This window comes from Streptopelia decaocto, assembly GCF_964273445.1.
Source record: "Streptopelia decaocto genome assembly, chromosome: 1".
NCBI classification, from domain to species: Eukaryota; Metazoa; Chordata; class Aves; order Columbiformes; family Columbidae; genus Streptopelia; species Streptopelia decaocto.
In genome coordinates this window covers 40974199-40998343 of record NC_138663.1, presented here as the reverse complement: position 1 = coordinate 40998343, position 24145 = coordinate 40974199, and the positions used below count along the sequence as shown (strand labels likewise).

The 24145-nt window shown below is 44.2% G+C and overlaps 1 protein-coding gene across 2 annotated transcripts; it reads right to left on the bottom strand.

Annotated features, from left to right (window-relative positions):
• Positions 1-501: 501 nt before the first annotated feature.
• On the bottom strand, positions 502-23367 carry TEF (TEF transcription factor, PAR bZIP family member). Of its 2 annotated transcripts, none has more exons than XM_082069305.1 (5): positions 23119-23367; positions 12836-13162; positions 11143-11363; positions 10302-10513; positions 502-8401 (listed from the first exon to the last, which is right to left on the bottom strand). In XM_082069305.1, the coding sequence occupies exons 1-5, from the start codon at positions 23219-23221 to the stop codon at positions 8380-8382; spliced, it is 885 nt and encodes a 294-aa protein (XP_081925431.1). In that variant the 5' UTR covers positions 23222-23367; the 3' UTR covers positions 502-8379. The 2 variants fall into 2 exon arrangements, with proteins under 2 accessions (XP_081925431.1, XP_081925430.1); XM_082069304.1 differs by lacking the exon at positions 23119-23367 and adding an exon at positions 18274-18571.
• Positions 23368-24145: the final 778 nt, after the last annotated feature.

The following is a 24145-nucleotide window of genomic DNA, read 5'->3' as shown; positions in this document are numbered from 1 at the left end:
CAACAAATCCCAAATCAAACAATCAAGGTTGAGGTCAAAAATTGGGAAGAAATGGAGGAAGGTGTCCTCATGGCCAAAACTAACTTACTCTAGACTCTGCTTCTTCCCATGGAAGAGAGAAAACTAAATTCTGTTTATTTTGGTGGTTGTTAGCCCCAAAGTAACAGATAAAGCACGGTCCAAGTGTCTGTGGCTGACTACTAGTTCTCAGGATTTCTCTACTTGAAAGAGCTCAACCTAGAGTCAAAACAGGACAAATGCAAAACCTTGTAAAGTTTTTGAAATCATTTAATCCAGACAATAAAAATGTGGAATTGTACACCTGTTACCAGCATACCTGATAGTTAGCACATGGGAAATAGACAGCAAGAACCTAATCCTGAAAGGTGATCAGCTGCTTTAGTGCCTACCAACTTCAGCGCAAATTGCAGGTGTAATGCTGGCAGTTGAGGTGTACAGCACACAGGATGCTACCTAGAGAACAAAATTACTGGATCTCAGCATAGTGGAATATACATTTTATTTCTTAAAAAGGAAGGGTACTAACAGAACTTAATACAGTCAAAATTTTACATTTTAAACAAAAGCTTTTCTTTTTCTTAAAAACCAGTTACGAGCAGATAGGTGAGAGGATTTAAATTACTCACAAAATCCAAGCTGAAGACTTTGAGAATTCAAATCTGTGGTTTATACATTTTAAAAAGTCTAATAAATGGAAATATAAAATAATACCAACTCTGCAACAGTGAAATGCCCTTTCCTCATTAGACTGCTGTTTAAGCACCTTTATTTTCACCCATCAGCTGCCAGGAGTGTGTAGGTTTATGTACAAAATAAGCAGTTTGGGACAAAAGATTAATATATATAAATTAAAACCATTTATGGCAATACAGTTTTAGCCAGCCACTTTAAAATCTTTATTATCTCTTTCATTTCTATAGAAGCTTTCAGTCAGGATGATCTCAAATGCACTCGACGGACTGCTTCAAAAAGCAGCTACAGTTACAGGAATCATAGACAACCTCAAGGAGTAGCCATCCAAGAGATTAAACAACTTAACATGCAATAAAACTAAGATCAGATTTATATCTTACATGAATACTGTGCAGATTTATCATCCATCCCACTGAATGAATAGGACAGATCAGTGTCACACCTGAAGTAAAAAAAATACTTTTATCCAAGAAGCAACAGAATTTCAGGCCAAATATAGCAGATAGGAGTTCCCTCAAACTATTTAGTTAAAAACCGTATGTCTCTGAAAAAGCTTTAAAGGAACAGAGTTTTCTGAATAACTTGCACATATGCTCAGCTGTTTCACAGCCTAGAGATGAGAGAGGAGGAAAAAAAGAAAAAAGAAATAAATAAAATAAAATAAAATAAAATAAAATAAAATAAAATAAAATAAAATAAAATAAAATAAAATAAAATAAAATAAAATAAAATAAAATAAAATAAAATAAAATAAAATAAGCCACCATCTCTGCCCACTACAAAAAATGTTGTGGCTTTGTCATTTATGGAACAATGCAGATGCAGCTGTTACCAGACAGGTGGCTGCTCCAGCACAGCACTAGAGACAAAAGTTATGCTATGACTAGAGAAAGTGTCATCACAGGCTCATCTCTTTCGCTGAAGGCTGATGGATCCATCTCACCTCCTCTTCAAAACCCAAGAGTTCATATTTCCTAGCAGACTGCTCATTGTCACTCCACTGTTTTGTTTGTTTTGTTTTTTAACACGATAGAAAAGGTCATGAAAGCTGATGAAAGTTGCAACCATGCAGCATCCAGTGAATATGTACCCATGTCACTGGAGTCACTAATCACTTTCTCTCCACACAACAGGATACTTGTGTCATCTATGTACGTAATAGAACTAATTAAGATGTAGACTATCTAGAGACTGACTACACCTGAGTTTCAGTAACAGTCAACTCTGTTTCATTGCAACTTGTTCAACTTGCTGAACTCTGGCTGAGGGGTGGAGAGAGATCTGTTTGAGCCAAAAGAGGGGTTAAAAAATAATTAAAAACAAACAAAACACAAACCCACAACCCCTTTAGTTTTCCTCAATCGCTAAGCTTTACAATTAATATCAGCACTTTCTGAATGCTACTCAGAAACGATAAATCAACTGTCCAGCTAATGGGATGGGAAGAGGAAAATTATGAATGTAATCAGTGACAACTGTTCAAGAAAGACTGGAAGAGAATCAATTCCCTCAAATTCTCAGTTTCTCTGCTTAAGTAGCTCATTAATATTTTTAAAAACATTTTTTGCTGATAGAAAGCATCACAACTAGACTAGAATTCCACAACATCAATCTTTGTTTTGATTTCTGTAGTTCTCTAGGAAAAAAATAACCTCAAATCAAGCTACATGAAGCATTAACAATATTCAGATATTACAATGGAAGCACTTATTTATTAATTCATAGAACAGATTAGTTTTAAAAGTGTATTTACATATTCTAAGTTATACAAAATACAGTATTCCAATAATCATGTTAATCACCATATTTCAGACAACTTCACATAAAAGTGCAGAGGATGCATCCATCCATGATCCTGGCCAGTAGCAAGCAGTCGCCCGCGGCGTGACAGCTGAAAGCTGCTGTTGTGCCCCCTCAGGAAAACAAATCCCACCAAACCTTCTCACCAAGACACAGCTGCAGATCTAAGAAAACATTCAGGCAGGTACACGAGCAAAGTTTGTTGAGACCCACAGACCAAAATCACATGCCTTAATTTACTAGACATATGTGAAGTACTTTTTTTTTTTTTTTTTTTTTTTTTTACAGATAATGTACAGCAAAAGGCTTCTGCTCATGCCTCAGTTGGGAAAATGACATTAACAAGGGTTTTGGCTATGTAACAGGCACCCAAATTACACTTAGTATCAACAGCCTTGTAACTATAACTGATGGTGTGTTAAGGACACAATTCTGCAGCTGACTGCCCAGGCAGAGCTTCACATTCAAGAACAGCTCCTGTGAAGTCCACATGGTTCTCTACAGACACAGGACTCATCCCATGCAGAAATGACAGCAGAATTGAGGCCTTAAAATACCGGGGCCTCAGACAGGAATTTCCTCACGACACAGCACTGTCAGTTCACATCGGCAGGTCAAGTCACAGTGTAACAGCGCACTTGGTTAAAGCAACAGCTATTTTTTCACGCCTTTCTGCAGCAACTCTCCTCCCTATCTGTATATTCCTTTCACTCTCTTCTGAACTGCAGAAATTAGATCAGGAAAAGCAGATTCCCAAAACCTAAACAAGTAAATTTCTTCTGTCTGATGCTAAACTGAGGGGATCCAAATTGTCCTAAAATTGCAAGCAGTGAGGCTTCAGTTTTAACAATCTGGCTCAGGTCAGACTCTTGTGTTACTCTTTCTGCTTTCATTCTTTACTCTCCTTGCTAAGTATCTATAGGTTTATCTATAGATGTATCTTCCTACTCTGCCCTGGTGAGACCACACCTGGAATATTGTGTCCAGTTCTGGGCCCCTCAGTTCAAGAAGGACAGGGAACTGCTGGAGAGAGTCCAGTGCCGGGCAATTAAAATGATTAAGGGAGTGGAGCATCTCCCTTATGAGGAAAGGCTGAGGGAGCTGGGGCTCTTTAGTTTGGAAGAGACTAGGGGGTGACCTTATTAATGTTGACAAATATACAAAGGGTGAGTGTCACGATGATGGAGCCAGGCTCTTCTCAGTGACAAACAATGGTAGGACAAGGGGTAATGGGTTTAAGCTGGAACATAAGAGGTTCCACTTAAACCTGAGAAGAAACTTCTCAGTGAGGGTAACAGAGCACTGGAACAGGCTGCCCAGGGAAGTTGTGGAGTCTCCTTCTCTGGAGACATTCAAAACCCGCCTGGACACGTTCTTGTGTAACCTCATCTAGGTGTTCCTGCTCCGGCAGGGGGATTGGACTAGATGATCTTTCGAGGTGCCTTCCAATCCCTAGCATTCTATGATTCTATGATTCCTCAAAGGATTTCCCTTCTCCTTTAGCTGCTTGAAGTACCTTCCAAAATTGACTCAGTAGGGGATAGCACACTATCAAACTAGCAAATTACATTCTGTATGACAAGTCTGTATCATCATGGACGATATCATCATAATTTCCTAATTAGCATTATGTTAGCATCTCCACCGAAGTTTAGTTAAAGCTATTCTTTCTACCTTTTTCCCAGTCTTTCATTGAGAGTTTATCTATCTTCCGTGAGGGGGGTCGAATGCATCTGCCACATCATGTTACAGTGGCACAGGTCAGAGTCATTATCTGAAAATCTAGAAAGCCAGTAAGTGTCTTGTTGTGCTGCAAAGGCAGAACACCAGCATTAACAGGTAATTTTGATGCAGGTTGCCAGAAATATGAGATTCATGCATTAAGACAAATTTGCATTTCTCATCTTGTGCTTAGCCGCTAAAACCATAAAGGCGGACAAGAGCCTATCTGGATTTTACAAAGGTGTGCAATACCTCCACTCTCACTAAAAATGAAGGCGTCTGACCACAAGGAACAAAGCCCTGTTATGCTGAAGAGGCTCATGAGGCTGAAGCAGCGATACTCTCTTCTGTGTGAGTCCATTATTTCTGCTGTCTACACAAAAATGTTTTTCCACACAAGTGGTTTTATTACAGTATTCCCAAAGCTGCTGGCCTTCCACTGCACCTCTCAACTTGAAATTAATTTGGTACAATTAGTAGCAGTCCTGCAGATAAGATTGAAAAGTGATTTCTACAGCTAGAACACCTTGAGCTTTCAAACAGCACAGCAGTGACATGGAAAATTGTCAGAAAAACATCAAATGTTACTCAAAGAGCTGCAAAAAGCCATATTTAACCTCTCTAAATTTCTCCCAACACAAATTTATAGTGCACTACATTTTCAACCTGTCCACGCAGGAGGAAAAACAAAAACAAAACAACAACAAACAAAACCAACACTCAAAACCAACCAACTGCAAACCTCAACCACAATTCAGATTATCTGAATATCAAAACTATCACTAACTGTGTAAATAAACAAGTGATAGGCCCCATCTATCAACACTACATCTGCAATCTGAGACATATCCATCCGATCCCAGCACAGAATGCTCCAGAGTAAAGCAAAGACACCCACGGCTCCAGTGCTTGCTAAAACTTTACAATAACCATCTGAAACTAAAGACTTTTTCCTGTGGGAGTTAATGAGATCTTTGTTTCTAGTTTCAGTGGGAGCAGATCTTGGCAACAGGTGAAAGATTAAGCTTCCAGGGAATTTCTAAATACAAAACTGCATTATTATAAGGAGATACAATTATGTGTAAATTAGGAGACCATGTATGAAAGCAGTACTGTATTAAACGTTGCGCATCATTTATTCATAGTATGTTCCTTCTGTAGAATAAGACAACACTCATTGCCCACAAACCTCATCAACAGTTAATGTATTTTCAAAGCTAGTACTGTGAAACGGCCTTTTGGTGTCAATCCATTTCCTAATGAACATACAGCTGCGTCAAAACCTGCTCCTTTTACTGCCAATCCCTGAGGTGACACTGAAAGGTGCACTCCCTTTATTCTCTCCCCTTGGAGATGGTCCCTTTATGGCTGGAATGGGGTATGTTGGCATCAGGCACACTTAGGGCCTCTACAGAGCATGTTCCATGGCTAGAGAACTTCAGACTCTTAACACTGTCAATTCAACATTAAAAATGTTCAAACTGAGCTAAAAGAATACTGGTCTTCTTATGACCACTATGAAAATGTACCCAAGTGATTGCTCATGGATGGGATTGTCAAAAAAAAACAAGATTATATAGTTAATCTTTCTGAGAGAAGCAGAGAGCTCTGAAGCAGTAAGCTTAACCTCCTGAGACTGCAAAAACTGAGAAAGCAATTCAGTATTGCACATAATTTTTTGTCCGGCAATACCTACACTCCTTTAAATAGTCACTACCTTCTCATCTTTAAAAATGTTGCTTCTCAATTAAAAAAAAAAATAAAAAATCTCCAACTACAAAAATTAAGCTGCACTCACCCTAAAGTGCAGATTTCCAGTTTTGCAACCTGTTAGACACATGAAATCACAAAATGTGCAAATTCACACTGCCCTACAGGGAAGCACAAGAGTTTGCTAACAGTCTTCTTGGAAAGAAAGATCAAATGACCATGCACTGTTAGTTTCTATCATATAAACTTTTAATACAAAAGAAAAAGCTAATAGAATTGCACATACTAATCTCCCTGACTATTTTGCTGTTAAAATAGTGTGACATACTTCCAACACCAAATCATGTATAAAATATGTAAGGACTTAAAACATATTCCTAAAGCAGTAAGACAGCAAGACCCATATGAAGAACTAGCAACTTCTTGCCCAGTTGCAATACCTTTGTGATTTATCAGGAAGCATGGCTTTCAAGAACAGCCACTCAAAGCTAGCTGAAAATTCAGAAATGGTAAATGCAGAGCTGCTACATGTACATGCTGTCAGGGCTGTGGTTTTGGTTTGGGTTGCTGCTTTATTTTAATCTACGGTTCAACCTTTGTCACCAAAATACAACAACAAAAAACAGTACATACCAAAAATATCAGTCTAAATCAGCAATACTTGATACAGATAGAGATATATGCTGACATTTCAGCAACGTTTCAGCTAAACTATTTGAAGAGAATACCCCAAGATTATCTTAGAGTTTCAAAATCCCAAATTATAGTACACTCATAAGTATACTTTCGTAATCAGGAAAAAAAAAAAAGCGCACTTTCTTGACCTTAGAACATGGTCCATTAAAAATAATAGGCAAAGAACTGCATTTAATGTATATGGTCTTTACAAAGGTGACTTCTTAAAATAATTGGTTACAAATTCTAGGGTTTGAGGGTTTTTTTTTTTTAACGAAGTTTACAGCATTAGCTGCTGCTTTGCTCCTTTTTCTCTTTGCCTTTCTGCTCTGAAAAGAGAAGTGGAATCTCTTGGGTAAATGAAAAGTCAAAATACTTGTTCAACATGATAGCGTTGAGCTTTACTGGTAACTAGTTGTGCCTTGTCATTTTAGCACTTGTGCTTCTGAAGGCTTTCAAGATTATTTTTCTTTAGGTCTATGCTGTTTATCGATCTCCAGGCATTAATACACCCCTGTCTTACGAGCTCCATTTTGGCTACAAGCATGGCACTGTACTCCTTTCCCAGAAATTAAGTACTCTTTTTCTTCCCACATAAATTTAGTTCTTAAGCTTCCCTAATGTAACAGTAGATTGTTACGATAATGAAACTCCTACAAAGGAACTTCTGATTCCTCCATCTTCTACACACAATAAACATCCCCACAACCCGCCCAAGCTTCCAGGTGTTCTCCACACCAGCAGAAGGGTCTTGATACCTAAGCTGTCTGCTGTAACTGTGGGAAATCATTGGCTGTTTCAGTTTTATAGAACAGATGAACTGAGATCTCCTTCACCACTGCAGTTCTCATGTAGTCAAGAGACAGAAAATTGTAACATGGCAGCTAATAGCCATTGTTTTGCTGGAGCTAATACTCACTTGGCAGTTTCAGACCACCAAAAGACATGGGAATCAGCAGCTCAGACTAGCACCTTTCCCATGATTGCTAAATTGTTAACAGAAGAATAGATCTTGTTTCAGCAAGACCCCATAAAAGCAAGCAAGTCTCATAAAAGAAACAAAAGAAAAGGCAGGTAGCTGTGGAGCAAGAAAGTAACCCAAGTGTTCTACTATTACATGGGTCATTTGATAGAGGTTTATTACTACTCTTTGTATGGCACACTGTGGTGCTTTCTGGATTGTTTCAATACATCTGCTGTACTTTTCTGCACTGGAAGCCTCACATCACAGGCTGCTGCTTTCCTAGCATCTTAATTCTGCACTCACAGAACTCCACATGATGCTACACTGTACCAAAAGGGAGCTGCTGTATTAAAGAAAATTCATTCGACTGCAGGGAGAAGCATCTTAAAATATAGAAGTTCTTAATATATACAGACACTTTTATTTAAAACTCCCTATTTTCTTCCACTCAAGTGCCAGAACAAAGAGTTACTATTCACACAGGCTGTCAACAGACTTTGAGACATGAACTTTGAGTGTCTTGACAAAACCCCAATAAGTAAGCTTATTGTAGTTCATAGTTACAGTGAGAAAGACAGATAAGAAAGCCATATACAGAATTAAGGAGACTTTGCACTTTTCATCATGCCCAGCCCTGGGTAGTTCAGATGGGGTACTTGCAGGCAAGCAGGCAGGCAGGGTCATCGTCAGTTGTTTGTGTTGGGACACCTCATAGAATTCACTGCTCACTCTGAAGACTGGCGATTCATGTGTGCTTTTTAGTTTCTTTGTTTTTAAAAGTCTTTAAAGTTGCATCACTCGGAATCAGATAAGTCACTTTAAACAAAGCAAAGCGTTAAGTGTGACAATTTATTTATAACATACTTCCCACCATCACCACCACATACCACCCTGTGAAAGAAAAATCCCTGCTGAATGGGTGACAATTTTTAGTATGTTTGAAATAAATTAGACCAACACTGCAACAAGAGCCACTCTAGTCAAATTAAGAGCACAACATGGGGGGCAATAGTTGAAAGCATACATTTACTTTAAGCCTTCTGGATTAGCCTGCTTCTCTGCTTCCTTAAGAAGTCAACACACAATCGGTCTAAACTCATACCAGTTTCCACATTATGTTTAAAAGACGAGCTAGGCAAGAAGTCTTTAGTATAGAAAAGAAACCCAAATGCTGTTTAAATATACCTTTTATATTTTAATAGGAGAACTGGAAACTAGCCTAAACATATACTATCCCACATTTACTCCCTAATTTAAATATTAGCCCAGGAATTGTAGCCTACGAGTTCTGACACAGCCACTATCTTAAGATAGTTTATCTGGTTAAGAGGACTTCTAGACATATACTTCTGTTAAAGCTTCTGGTTCTTGCAGTTGCAGGTCATTTAGAAGGTTCCAACATCACATACAACATATTTTTTCTTTTAACACCACGTACTGTTGAAGTAGCGCTTGGTGCTGAGAATGGATTACTTCCAAGAGAGCACGTCTTGTGTGCTAATTTTGTAACAGGAAACATGCTGGAGAGAGAACCAGCAGGCATGGAGAGAACAGATATTCTGCTACACCGGAGACAGTGAGGTAAAGTGTTCATGTTTAGAGTGGGTGTAGCTTGTTCCATACAGTGTTCACAAAGCAAAACTCTTTCTCAACTCTTGTACAACACATAAGGTGCAGTGAAGTAATAGTGGCTTGTTTGCTTCTTAAAAAAAACCCAACTTCTTCCAAAGCATAAGGTACTGGCAATTCCTGAACAGATGACATTCAAGGTTCAGCCTAATAAGCTGGCCTTCTTTCTCTAAATCTCCCTTACTTCTCAGTTAACTGTAACATGCTGCTTTATCAGCAGTTCGAGAGGGAAGTCCCTCTAAGGAAAAAAAGGAGGGGTGGTGGTGGTAGAAATACAGCTTAAAACCCACAGCAAATTATTTTGTCCATATCTGTAAAGTAAGAGATCCCCTACTGTTCCTGCTCCTTGGTTTCTGAAGTTATCCAGGATTAGAATCTACCAAGACGTTTGAGCAGCATTTTAATCAACACTGCACTGATTCCAGTCTGCATAACACTTATGCATTAACTTAGAGATATCTCAGTTTTTACAAGAAATTTAATATTTTCCCATCTTCCTGTCCTAAGGTTCCTCTATTCCTCTTCAACGGGAACAGAGTTCTACACAACAGGTACTTTCTAGTGCCTCTGAATTGGAGACGAAATAATTTCATGATGCTGCCCAGCAACATGTACCTATCTTAAGTTTTACAGTTTGACTGGGAGGGGTGGCAGGGTGGATAGGGAGAAAAGAGTGGGAGTTTAAAAAGACCAAAAAAAAAAAAAAAAAAAGGAAAGGAGAGTCTCCTATGCTCTTTCTCCACTTAAAATGTAGATTAGAACAGATAGCAAAAGCCCTGTCAACTCAGGAGGGATCCACATCTATTCCTCCAGACAGATGAATCTGTTCTATTGTATGACATCGGAAGATGCTCTATCAGTATTAAAAACAAAGTTGTAAATGTGGACACTAGGATTTCGGGCAACACAATGATCAGGAAAGGGCCTGAACAAGTTGTGCCAACAGAAACAGGGTTTGGGGGTTTTCCGTGTAAATGCAAAATGGCAAAGCCTCCACAAACTTTTATTTCTGGTAGTCTCAACAGAAGGCAGAGAAGTCTAAGAGGCTAAAACAATGAGCCCTAACAAGGAAAAGGGGTGTGCTTACAAGGGTCCGTATCTGGTCTCGTATTTAGAAACAATGTTCTTGCATCGTCCCACTTCCTTGCGCAGCTCTGCAACCTCCGTCCTCAGGGCTGTATTCTCCTTCTCAAGAAAGGCTGCCCGAATTGTGATCTGATTCTCCTTTAATCGCCGAGCATCACGGGAACGCTTTGCTGCCACATTGTTCTTCTTTCGCCTTGTCCAATATTTTTCATCCTGTAGCAAAAAAGGAAAAAAAAAAATAAAATTCCAACCTGACAACTTTACTGTATCATGACATTCACACTGACTGCTATATTGAAGAATCTCCTCCATTGGTTTGCAGGGCTCAGACACCAAAATGCAGGCAACACAGTACTGTTAGATTTCATCCATACACAAGTCTTGTTTTAGGATAAACCAAGTGCATTGCGAGAACTAGGGAGATTAAGAGACTTAGCTACTAAGAAGCTGTCCAACTGAAAGGCTCCCTTTATTTAGTTTCAATTTGGGAATAAACTTCCACAGAAGTTTATTCTGTTTTCTGGGCTCCTTACAGTCAGATCAGACATAATGCTGGGCAAACACATACAATGGCCTTCAAAACTGCAGTTGATAAGGTTGTCAATTGGTAGTTCTTCTAATTTCTGTATACAGCATGATAACTTGCTCCTGCCCAGTAATTATCTCTTAATACCAAACCAGCAAAACAACAAGAACAGCAATTGACTTGCAAATTCTATTCTTGGCAGTGCTTCTGCTCAATCACAAAGGTATAGTACACTAACTTTATATGTCAAAATGTTTGGGCAAAGAGTCAAACTTTGATCAGGGCCTAAAAAAGTTTGCAGCAATAAATCTGTTACCTTTTGCTCATCTGGGACAAAAACCTTCTTGGCTTTTTTAATCATTGGTTGTGGTTTCAGGTCCTCTTCGGTAAACTTGTGCTTGCGAGGATTGAAGAGCTCACCACCAGGCACACTGGACAGCACTAAATCAGCAGGGTCAGGGTTAAAATTCACCTCAACTTCTACACAATCAGGATCAATGGGGCTGGGAGTATTTCTTTCATTTTGTGGTGGCGACTCTGGCAACAATAGGAAAAGTCATAATACATTCAGCAGGATAAAGAGAATTAACTAAGAAGTTAACGTGGGTATCTCTATTTATTGCCCTACTGTGGGCAGTATTTAATAGTATTTGGTATTTCCCTAACGTGTGCTTGGTGCTGTACAGCTGCTGGTACAGAGAGAAGCTCCACAGTCCAGTTTGTAATACAAACTCTAGGAACGTATGGCAGATTAACAGACATGAGTAGACAGATGCAGGACAAGAGTTAATACTTCCTCAGCAAAAACTGCATGCTTTGTACACTTAAGAAGCATATTTCACCACAGTAAGAAGTGAGCAACTTCTATCACCCTGAGTTTTGTGCCATAGACAGTCTTACAGATACAAGCCTGCCCAAAGATCCCAGGGTCCCTGAGTCCTTCAAAGGTCAACTGTATTTCCACAGAAAGGACTAAATAAAGTTGTATTTGTTACAAATAAAACTATTCGTTTGCTACTACTTTGCCACATGGAAACAAGTGTCCCAACAGATTGTCTGACACTGACAGTGTTCATATGAACTTTGTCATATTTATCTATTGTTCACAGACTCCATACATACAAATTGCAAATGTCAGTGCAATTTCAAGTAGCCATCAATGAATAAGTTTTTTCATATGCCACCTAGAAAAAAGCCACACCCTATGTCTTATTGAAGGAGTTCCACATTTTGCCTTTCTTGTGAAGATTCACAGGAGAAGCCCTGAGCAAAATGCTCTCTGTGAAGTCTGCTCATAAAATAGTATTGTGAAAATTTAGAGGCTATCATGTTTAAACTCCAGATCTAGGGCAAACTGCACTGCTAAATTCTTGAATAGAGAAGATCTCCATACTACAAACAAAGAGCAGAAATTTCCTAGTACCATTTAAGTATAGTTTTGTTTCTTTGTTCCTCCATTCCCACTTCAAAGCATCACAGAACATCAAACTGCATCATTAACACACCTTTTTCAAGTGTCTGTTCTCACATTTCACATGCTACCGTGAAAAGATTGCTTCATTGTTTTGCTATTAAGCATTATTATTTGAGGTCCATTAAATTAGCATAAGTTCACCCAAGCAGACCAAGCCACCGAGGTAGTACAAATGACTTGTCACAAACCATCAAATCTGTTGTAAAATAATCCAAGAAATTATTTTCTCAACATGTAAAGTTTCTCACTAGATTAGCAATACCAAGAAAGCAAATACTTCATGTTGGTGTTTCAGCTCTTCTAATTCCAAAAGAGAAACAGACTGCATACAGGGACACTCATTTTTTCCAGGAGGGGGAGGAGGAGAGGCAGCACCTCCGTGAATTGACACATGGACTAAGGCATTGAGCACGTCTGTTCTACTTAACCTGCCACAGCTAACACTGACAGGTTAGCATGTCTCCTCTTTGATCTAATGAGGCACCTTTTAATATAAGAACAAAGGTCCCTCAGAGCCCCATATTATTCCATCTACCTGTGCTGGAGGCTGCTTCAGATTGCTGGTAAACCGCAGTGGAAGAAGATGATGCAGGAGAACCAGTGGAAGCACTGGCAGACTCCTTTCCTTCCAGCTCAGCCACAGGCAAGAGTGGATTCTGGTTCAAATCCAGGTGAGTAGGGCTGGAAGGAATTCCATTCTCCAGCAGGAACTCATCCAGATCCATGTACTCCAGGTGGAACGACTCGCCATCATAAGGAATAGTTTTGTCCCAAATGGGTGGCATAAGGGAAGCCGAGACTGCCATAGTGCTGGCAGCTGCTGCCTCATCTTCCTCAAGCTTTATCTTCTCCTTCTCTTTATCTGAAAGATACAAGTAGGTCACTGTACAAGCTGCAACACAGGAGAGACTCAAGGTTTAAGAGTCTAATGAAATCCCTATTAAAGGAAATACAGTAAGCTATAGTCTCATGACATGACCTGAAAAATCAGATGTTGAAAGGCAACATTCATGTGTGACTCAACATGGAACAATCTGACTCCCTGCGATGGCCGGACCACAGACATTTGTGCAGCCTTCAAGACCAGCATCTTTGCTGTGATAACTTACCAAAGTGTGATATAATGCTGCATCTAGCTTACAATTACCTTGTCACTGCAAAATGGCCTGTTGTTCACAGGCTCATTTTGGAAGACAGTGAAAGTGAGTGACCCTAAGTGGGATTACATGGGAAGCCATTAAGAAAGCTCTGAGGAAGCAGAGTAGTTTACTCTATGCACAAAGAAAGACGGTGCAGAAGAATAATCCAGATACAAACAAGAAAGGAATATGGTGTTCCAGATTACACATGAAAATTCATCAAATGGTCCACGGGACACCAGAGACCTAGATGTCTATTGTTCAGTATTTCAGAAGCATTTCTTTCTGAAATGACTCAGCATGTCCACACAAAGCAATAGCTCCAAATGCTCTTCACTATAGATAGCTCAGAGTACCTACATAGAATTTTCCCTCTTTAGGGGGATGTCTAATACAGCATACTCCCACACCCCACCCTCCAGTCACAAAAGACTGATGAGATTTTCTCCATTTACTGTGCTGCAGTGCACACGTTACAGAAAAAATGGCTGTTTCTATGTTCCACATAGCTACTGAATCTTAACAATTGTCTGGGACAGAATCCAAGCAGAAAATTCAAGTTATGGAATAATTATATAATTTAAAAGATAAAAATAAGCTGACAGAAAAAAAAGAAAATTCATTTTCCTGCTCCAGTTGTCCATGTAGCCGTGTGGTTCTGCCAGCACTGAAGGAGGCACTGCCGTCAAAAGGAACCATCACCAGTCGCACCCCAAGCAATCCTAAATTGGGTCTTTACCATGGAAGCTGACAAATATTCAGTTCAATGGAACACGGACTCCATGGACATACACTGGACCAGTTTGGATCTCCAGTATTCACACAGGTTAGCCCAACAAAATGCAGATCTTTGGTAATAAGATTTTCTAGACTGGCTACAATATGGAAAAAGGAGTATTTTTCTTTATCAGGAGTGGGAGTGGGGGTGAAATTCTGCTCTAGATCAGAAAAACCTATTTATATAAAACCTATTCTGATAGAACTGGCATTCCTTTCGCTGTTGCCTTAGCTGGTTGGAACTGAGACTGAAAGAGCTTTTTATGGCTTAAAGAACAGTGCTGCCATACAGAGTAAATTATCATTTTAACCTACCATACTCTGAACATTTTATATAACAGAAGACACTGATTATAAACTAAATAGCTGAGAAAATATTTACCAGCTACTGATTGGGGAGTAAGAGCAAGTACCTAAATAACATGTTAAATTCAAACTAGTAGCTCCTGGACCTGAGCTTGGTTAACACCATCTTGCAGCTTTTGGCCCTCCCCCTTGCCACTTCGCACTGCTGCCTCTGAACTGCCAGGTTAAACATGAGGCTTAAAAATATTTTTCAGAAGGTAGATGCCAAAAAGACTACACTACTGGCGTGTGTGGATTTTCTCAGATCTTTTAATGCCTTTTAGTTGTGCACCATCATCCTGCTGTACTTCAGTAACCTGAAAAGACTGTGGTCCCTCCAGCTTCCTTTTCATACTGTCCCACATTAGATCCTTCCTTCGCAGGAGATGACCAGCTGAAATTTTTTGTCCTTTTGCCACAAGTCGGCAACTGGCAAGCACTGGGCCCCCAGTGCTGAGTTCAGCTATGCTGTCTCTTTCTCTTCCTCCTCACTTCTAACAGCAATATCTCAACCAAATCAAAATAGCAGAAGTTAATATCCACATTGGGTGCCCATGTATTTCAAACACGATGTGTAAAAAGATAAAATGTTGTACGATCATTTTTGCATTGACTTTTTCCCACTGGCTTTCTTTCAATTCATTTAATCTTTACTTCTGCTGCACAACATCCTGCTGGGTGCACAATATCTAATGAAACACTAATTAATTTCTTGCATCTTGAGGAGGAAGTTTTTGCCTGTCCCAGCACATGGATCTGAAACATTAATTCTCTGAAGATATTTATAGTGTAAACAGGTATTACCTGACAGCAGAGCTGCAGTATCCTAAGAGGCTCCATTTGCAGTGATTCAAGGTCACCCTGATAAATCTGGACTGTACTTCTGCAGCTGATAGCTCATGTCCGATTTAGCCCCCTCATTCTGCTACTGTGACCTATTAACTAGGCTGTACATCTGCTGTTAACAGAGGTCACTAGTGTATGCCAAGTAATTTAGACAGTATTCCAGTTCTCAAACTGTTGGAAATACTGCTGGTTTAGCCAAAACCAGCAGCCTGGAAAGAGCTTTATTCCACATCCTGGTTTTTCCTCAAAAAACAAAACAAAACAAAACAAAAAACAAACAAACAAAAAAAACACAAAAAAACCACAAACAACAAAAAAACCAAACCAACCAAAAGACATTTTAGTCACAACTGTCAAGTGCAATCCCAGCCACAAAAAGAACAAACACTTCTTTGACAAAGTTCCCCTTGTTCATCAAAAAATATTGTCAAATTATACTAAAACACTATATAAAACAAGGCTGATTGCTCAATAAATCTTTAGTCCCACTTGTGACAATGGAACAAGACAGGGTTATAGGGTTCTGTATTCCTGCTGCCCATTACTGTGATGTTTGTTGAGGCATTCCTCCTGCCACAGCAGCACACAACTGGTGATTAAGCCATCCTTTGGAGAATTTGCAGCAGTGCATTATTAATAGGAGAGACCTACCCTCCTGCTCCAGAAAATTAATTCTCTTCCCCAAGCCCACAGGACTTTTTATAAAAATATTATTATTTTTCTTTATTTCATCCCTAGAGCATAGAGGACGACAACTTACAGCAAGGCCAGTCAGATATACTTGGTGTATGGTAGGGCACACAAGATGACGGCATTCAGTGGGAACTGGATGTCCTCCTCTGTTGCTCAGGAGGATTAGAAAGCCTTCGGGCTTACTGGGTAGTCAAATTACCCACAGCAGTTGGAAAACCCATAGGTAGCTTGTGGAGACTATAAATGAACACTGCAGCTAGTTGATACCATTTCTCGCAGAATAGGACAGAAAATTATATTTCTGTCAAAAGGCACTTCAGATAAAAAGCACAGGGTCTTCTCAGAAAGCTTGCTGAAAACACGCCACTGTATTAAGTAAATTAGTAATTATTTGGCATTTTGGCTGTGTCACTATACTGTAAAGGAACAGAAAATAAACAAGGAACCTCTGAAGTCAGTTGAGTCATAATTCTACTGACAAGTCTTTTGTAAAATTAGGACTAACTTTTGTCTTGCAAATATGCAAACATGAAAAGCATCACAGATAAAAATAAACAGAAAGCAACAAGTTCCGCAAAGTGTTCAGTGAAACAATACAGGGTAGACTAAGGTAATCTATGGAGAAATTTTAAGAATGACAACGATCTGAACTTCATCACAGCATGAATGGAGAGGGTAATCAAGACGCAATGTACTCATTAGCAAGCTTTAGAGAATCAAGCTGAACACCTTCCCAAGCTGGAATGGGGTCATCTAGTAAAAGTATCGCATGTTTCTAATTTCAGAAAAATGCACTACCTCAAAATTGTATTAATTTCAAAATTTTATATCTCCATAGGCTAGATCACATGATTCTGGACAAGAAACCACCACTAAGACAAAGTCAACATATCCCAGTCAGCTATCACTACAGTTTCCACACAGGAACTTGCTCCTGCTGGCACTTTTGCCTTTAAAAAGGATTGGGTGCAGAAATATCTTAAGAAGTCCCATAATGTTGTAGATTCAAGATTCTGTGTGCTGCAGCATCCTGTACCATAGCGACATAATTAAATCCTTTATCAGAAGCTGACTTTTTTTAAAAAGAATGGAGAAATAATATTTGCCAGGATCACAACATGGATACATCTACACAGTATTGTGCAACTCTAGACATAAAAAGTAAATGGATCTTAACTAGGATCCTCACTGGGTACAATCTTGCCAACCTTGCTTGCATTGGGGTCCACCCTGGACATTGTCTGATGTTCCAAAAATTATTCCCAACCTCAACATTCCTAAATTTACGGACTTATTTTATTGTACACCAGTCCACTGGGCATTAGAGTGGTGCAGATAAAACTGAGCCCTCCTAAAAATCAAACTGATACTCAGAAAGGTAAAAACACTACCAGGTGGGGAAAAAAAAGTGTTCCATCAGCAATTAAGACTATAAGCACCAGCAGCATTGTTATTTACACAGTTGCTGTCTGCATAATCAGTGGGAGAGAGTTCTCTCCACTGTACAGGCCTGCATAAGCATGCATGCAGTCATACCCTTATGGATTATCACCAAACCTAATCTGAAGAGATGTGCTGTTTATGTGTGTCATCATACAACTTCTCAGCAATTAAGGTCAAGGAAGACTCAAAACCTCTTCATTGCTGCTCACAACTAAGTGTCTAAAGGCAGGGGAGGCTTCAGACAGCTAAGGGAATAAAACCAGCACGTCACGTCCTGACTTGTCCCTCGTACCCCAAGCACTGGGGTTTGCCCACCGCAGCACTCGAAAGGTCGACGGCAGCAGCTGAATTTTCCAGTCGCGCCGGCTCGCCGGGGAGACCCGGCCCGTGGGGCAGCCAGCGCTGCCCCGCGCCCCCGAGGCGGGGAGCCGGCCTGGTACCAGGCCCACGGGCCCGGTGGCCGCCCCGACAGCCTGCGATTCCGTGCTGCCAGCGCTTGGCGCAGCCGGCCGGCGGGGCGGAGGGAAGGGACACAGGGCGTACCGGGGGAGGACGCCAGGCCCGGGTGTGCGGCCTCTCCCGCGGGTGCTCCCCCCGCGCACACCGCAGCCAGTCCCGCCGCGACCCACCGGGTCCCGCCCTCCGAGGCGTGGGGCGGGAAGGCAGGGGGAGGCAAGGAGGAGAAAAAAGGGGGGAGAAGCTGGAAGGTGCCGCGCGCTCCCGCGCTCACCCAGGCGCGCCTCCCGCGGCGGGTTCTCCATCAGCTTCTTCAGCACCAGCGGGAAGGCGCCCGCCAGGCCCCGCTGCTCCTGCTGCGCGGCGGCCCCCGCGCTCCCCCCGGCTGCAGTGGGTTCTGGTCCTCCCGCCGCCGCCGCCTCCTGGTGCGCGGCCCGGCCGGGCATACTCCCCGCGAGCTGGCGGGCGTGCGGGCTGTCAACGGTCGCCAACGGCTGCAGCGCCCGGCGCGAAGCTGCGACAGCTCCCAGGGCCCGCCGGCAACGACAAGCAAAGAGCAGACGGCGCGAGGGAGACCGACAGCGCATGCGCAGACGACTGACGCCTCACGCGCGCTTCATAATTCATGAGCACATCGGCCCCGCCCACGCAAGCGGCCACGCCCCACCCCGCCCTCTCCGCCCCGCGGATTGGCCCACTCCGCTCGGGGGGCGGCCCCGCGAGGGAAGACCCCGCCCACCCCTCCCCGCCCCGGCCGGCGCGGGCACGCGACCCCCTCCCGCCGGGGCACGTGCAGGGGCGGGGTCCAGCGGCTCATTAGCATGCCGTGCCCCGCCCCCCCACACCTCCTCCGGGGCGCTGCGTCAGAGCCAGCTGCCGATGAGCGGGGGGGGGAAAGTGTGCGCGTGGGCGGTGGAGCGGCAGCGCCTGCCGCGGGGCGCGCGCCCGCCACTCGCCTCCGGGGCGGGGGGTCCGCGCCGCCCCTGCGCGCGGGGCGCTCACCCGCAGCCCCCGAGGCGGCCGTTACCGGCTGAGCGGCCGCGGGGGCCGCCCCTGCCAGCCCGGGCTCCTGCCTCAGCCCCGGCCCCGGCCCCGGCCCCGGGCAGCGCGGTGGGCCTGGGCTCGGAGGTCGCATAACGGCGCGGCCGACGGGGACAAGGCGGAAACCCGCCGCGCCCGAACCGCCGCCGGTGCCAGCGCTCTAGCCGGTCCTTAAATATCCTCGTTTAGGATCCCGAGATCACCTTTCCCATATGATCTGGATTTAATCTCCCTCTGTCCTACATCATGCCAGCCGCAGCCACATGCCCTATATAATGTCATCAGGGAGAAGGACTCCACTGCGGCGGCTGGCGGGGTGAGCAGCTGGAGAGGGGCTTCTTGTGATTCCCATACCCCTTCCCCTGTTCCGGCAACAGGCATGCCATGATGGGATTTAAGCTTCTGAACGTATATAGGAAGGGAGACAACGTTGCCAGGTTCATCACCAAGAGCACAGGCGGATACTGAGAAGCTTCTCCTGCAGAACGAATAAGCTCGAAGAAGTGACAGACGCTACAGCCACAGGCTTCTCCCATTAGCAGTTGCCGTCTCTTGCTGCAGAAGGGCCGTCCACAGCAAACCTCCCACATGGCACTGCAAGCAGGAAAAGGAAAGGGTACGCAACCTCTCTGGGATGGCTCCATCCGCATCCAACAGGGCCACAGGTGCCAGGGCAGAGATCTCTGAAGTGCCAGCAGAAAAGGGACCTCTTCCTCCTGGGTAGATGCTCAGGCATCTGTCCCTCCACAAACCTCAGATGTTTCATTTCAGTGGCAAGGCACAATTTGACCTGACCCTTGCTAATAAATCCTGATGGAAAAGGAACAGATTGGAAGTCACGTGCAATAGGTTCTTTTCCCCTCTGCCTTTCTGCAATGAGGTCCAGGAGATGTCTCCATCCAACCTGGGCAGATAGGGGGCTGCCCTATCTGCCAGCAACTTGTCTTGCATAGGCTAGGAGGTGGAATCTGCACCCACCTTTGCATTGGATGGGGATGGGACTCCTGATGCAACCCCTGTGTGTGTGCTGCCCAACAGGGAGCTGGGAAAGGGCCACCTTGTTAATGCAGGCTGAAGCAGCACGGGTTAATGTGTCGTTTATCAAGGCTGATAAATCCAGATGCAAGAAGCAGGCGAAACAGGTCATGCTCTGCTGCCCAGCATGCTCCAGGGCTGCTGCATGCCCTCTGCAGACTCCTCCTGCCTTGCCAAGCTCCGCTGGCAGAAGGAAAAAGCACATGTGTGAAATGGAGATGCCACTTCACACGGGGCAATGAAACACAGATGTCAGACCACACATGAGACAGGCGGCGCACACACAGCTTGGCAAGGGGCGGCGGGCTCACAGTGAAGCTTTTGCCTGGGAAACATCTAGTGGTAGGTGGCAAATACAGAACACAACCTAGTGAGGCCAGGAAGGGGCAGCTTCCATGAACAGGGCAAGGGGATGTAGCTGAAGTGGGGCAGGCCACAGGCTTCCCGTTCAGTTACGGCTCTCATGGTCGCTTTGTTCCATTGTTGTTGATGCTGGAGGCCTCTGAGGTTGCTGCTGTGTCTGATGTTGTGCTGCATAGCGCTCTTTCAAGGAACAGGCTCTGCATGCATCCCCCCTGCAGATCTTGATGGCAACTGCTTTGTTGGGTAACTTCCATATGAATGGAGGTTTTAAACCCACTCAGCAGCCTTTACTCCAGGGCTTTTCCCTTTACAGTGACCACGTTCTTCGTCCAGCACATTTCTGCCCAAGCTCTGCCACACTAAGGTTTATTCTGCACCACCACTGGGTTGTGACTTTGTTTGGAGAGGGCTTAGCCTGTGCAGTATTAGTGGCTCAGCCCAAAGGCAGAAGGGAATTCCTGGGGAGCATTCCTGTGGGTTTGCCCTCACAGCACCCTGCTCAGGCATCAGCTCTGCCTTGCCAGCAAGGAGGAAGGCTGCTCTGAGAGCTTTTTCTCACTGCCTCTGGGGCTTAGGGGCTCAAGCAACTGCCAGCAGAGAGCGGGCACTGCATCATCAGCTGTACCTTCTTGGTTAAGCTGAGATTTGCCTGGATTTTTACATTTTCTCTTTTGCTCTGCAGCTAAGAAGGAAGAGAGAAGGACAATGAGATGTGAAGAGAGGAATGCAGCGGCCTTGGCCGTTGCTGCTGGGAGCGTTGTCAGGGCCAGATGATGCAGAACAACCCAGCCCTCATGCAGCAGGGATGCAAGCAAGAAGCAGCCTTGCACTAGGCACAGGGAGGGGGGACACATACAGCAAGCCCCACTGGGAGGTTTGAATGGCAGAACACGGACAGAGGTCTGAGACCCAGCAAATCCATTTGAGCAGTGTGTAGGTATGGAGACTCAGGAGGAGACAACTGAGCTCTGTAGGAAGAGGGCTGTGATGGGAATGCTGGCCTGGGGAGGGAGGTGGCTTAATAAGGACAATTCTAAGGGTTATGGGAGGTAATGCTGTGAGGCAGGGTGGTCCTGGGGCTGAGGAAGAAAGCTGCCACAAAATACATTGAGTTAAGACTCAATTATTTCCTCTGTGAATCATTGATCCCCCTCTACCCCCCACTCTAACTCTTGCCAGATAAATTCTGACAGCACTCCTCCCTTGGATTAATTCAATCCAGTTGGCTGCAGAGACCAGAGGTCCCAGAGAGGCAGCCAAACTTCAGCTTACCCACGACAAGGCTCTGTACCACATGAGCCTCTCTTGGCCATTGCTGCCTCCTCCCAGCCAGGTTCACTTTCTGCCTGGGTATCAGTCAGCTCAGAAAACATGCCCTGGTCCCCACACACAGCTTCATGTTGTGTGATATGTAAACACACCTGTTAATGGGCAAAGTCTCAGCAAAGCAGAGAGCCAGCTCACAGGTGGCAGCAGTGGAGCAATATGGCAAAAGGAGCCCCTTAGGAGGTCTGGCAGCCACTCTTGCCCTTTTAACTCCTTCCCACAGCGAGCTGTGCAGGTGCCACAGGGCTTTCTGTGTTCTAGCAGGTGTAGGCAGCTGCCTTTCCTGCCATGGATGCTTTACTGCTGCTGCAGCAGCTTTTTCTCCTGTTGACCCCAGAGCCAGAGGAGGGTGCCTGTCCACATTGTCCATCTGGCTTTTCTGCTCTCACCTCCTGGATCATGCTGCCACCCAAGACTGCAGAGCCATCTGAGTGTCCTGGTAGCAACTCCCTACAGAAGAGTGAGCTCAGTGCATGTTTGTTTCAGTGAGTTCAAGTCACTCATGCCCAGGCATGAGCCTGTTGAGCCAAGGTCTTCCTACACAGATCCCCAGCACTCGGCAATGAACCTTAAAACACAACAACCAAAAAGCAGCTTGCCAAGAGCATGTGGCAACCTATCCAAAACCAGAGAGTCCCTGAGTTGTGTGATGGACACTTGGAGCATGCCCAGCAACAGAGAAGTGGTCAGTGCAACAAGAGCAAAGTGTTCAGCACAGCTGAAGCCCAGCCTAAATAATCTCCTTGGTCCTTTCCATTTCAGGATTTTTCAGGATGCTGCACAGAGAGCAGGAAAACCTAGGAGTACAGAAGTGCTCTTGGAAAGAAAGCATAATATGTGCCGTGTTCCCTACCCCAGCTTTCCACTGATAAACAAGAGCAGCATCAAAGACAAAGTTTGCATGGAGTCAGTCTGCGCCATGCAGGGCCGGGTTCCTGGGACAGTCTGTGTCTGGGAAGAGGCAATGTCGGGAAACTCAACCATTATTAACCATGGGACAACCTGGATGACAATCCTTCAGTTCACTCCTACATGAGCACGGAGGTTTGTGCCCAAGCCTTCTCTGTGCACAGAGCTTTGAGGGGTTTCCGAGAAGTAGCTGAGCACAGAGGCTAAAAGGATCAGGAGCTCAGCACTCTCAACTGATTTTGTAATCAATCCATTGCTGCCGTTTTTCCTCCCAGCTGCACAACACACTTGGTGCCAGAACTTCCTGTCTGACTTAGACACTTGGAGGAAACACACCCTTAGAGCACTTGCAGCAAGCAAGATCTTCTGACCCCTTCTCGCCTTGCAACTTAAGGAAGGGAAGAAATCAAACCAGAAACCCCAGCACGCATTCCCTCAATCCTACCTGTCATCTTGTTGGTCCAGGGCAGGGAGTACTCCAGCAGGGACTTCAGGACTTCTGGAAAGTCCAGGGCAGCGGGGCCGCCGGGGCTGTTGCAGCTTGACATGTCCTGTCCTGGGACTGCGCTAGCACGGCTAAGGCAGGGCCAGATGCCTGGCTGCCAACGCTACACCCCACTCGCCTGGGCGTTGCAAGAAAGGCTCCGAGGCACCCCGAGCGGGCTTGCCAAACTACTCCGGCAGAGAAAAAACAAGGAGCAAGGGAAGCAGCCTGGCAGAGATGCAGTTTGCCCGGCTGTCTTCACCTCCCCCTCTCCCACTCTGAAGTGGCCAATTGTGGAAACAGCTTGCAGCCTCGCAGGGCTGGGCTGGGCCGGGCGGCTGGCCAGCCTGGTTTTACAGGGCCTCTCCCAGCCAATCCGGCAGCAAAGAACTGGGCCAGTTATCTAACTTTGCAAAGGCAGCACCCTTTTCCTTCCCAAGGTGTTATAACAACTATACATGTTGGGGAAAAGAGAAAAAAAACAAACCACAAGCATGTGCTGTCAGGAGTACACATGTGGGCTGCAAATGCAACAGCAAAAGGGTCCTCTGAAGGGCTCCGGGGAAGCTCTGAGGAGTTTTGAGCTGCCCTGTGGAGATACACATGCTGTCTGCATCTGCCTGCTCACTTTTCAGCCCTCTGAGATACACATAGTGACAATGTTTGTATATGATGCAATGCATACTGCGTGTCCCTCCCAAGTCCAAATTGATTACAGTGTAAGGTATCTTTCTTATTTAGTGTGCATCACCCCCAAAATGCAGGATTTCTGTTCAGAAGTGGCACAGAGTTTTATTAGAAAGCCAACAGCGTCCTCTTGGAGCACTGATGTAAGGCAAGAGAGTTTATGAACCTGGCAAATACTCTAATAAGAGGTAGTTAAGATCTTGAGCATGCAAAGGCCCTCCTCTCCTGTTCGTGAAGTTTTTCAGCATACAGGGATGGAGACAGGAGGATAAAGGTTTGATCTGCTTTATCAGGATCTGGT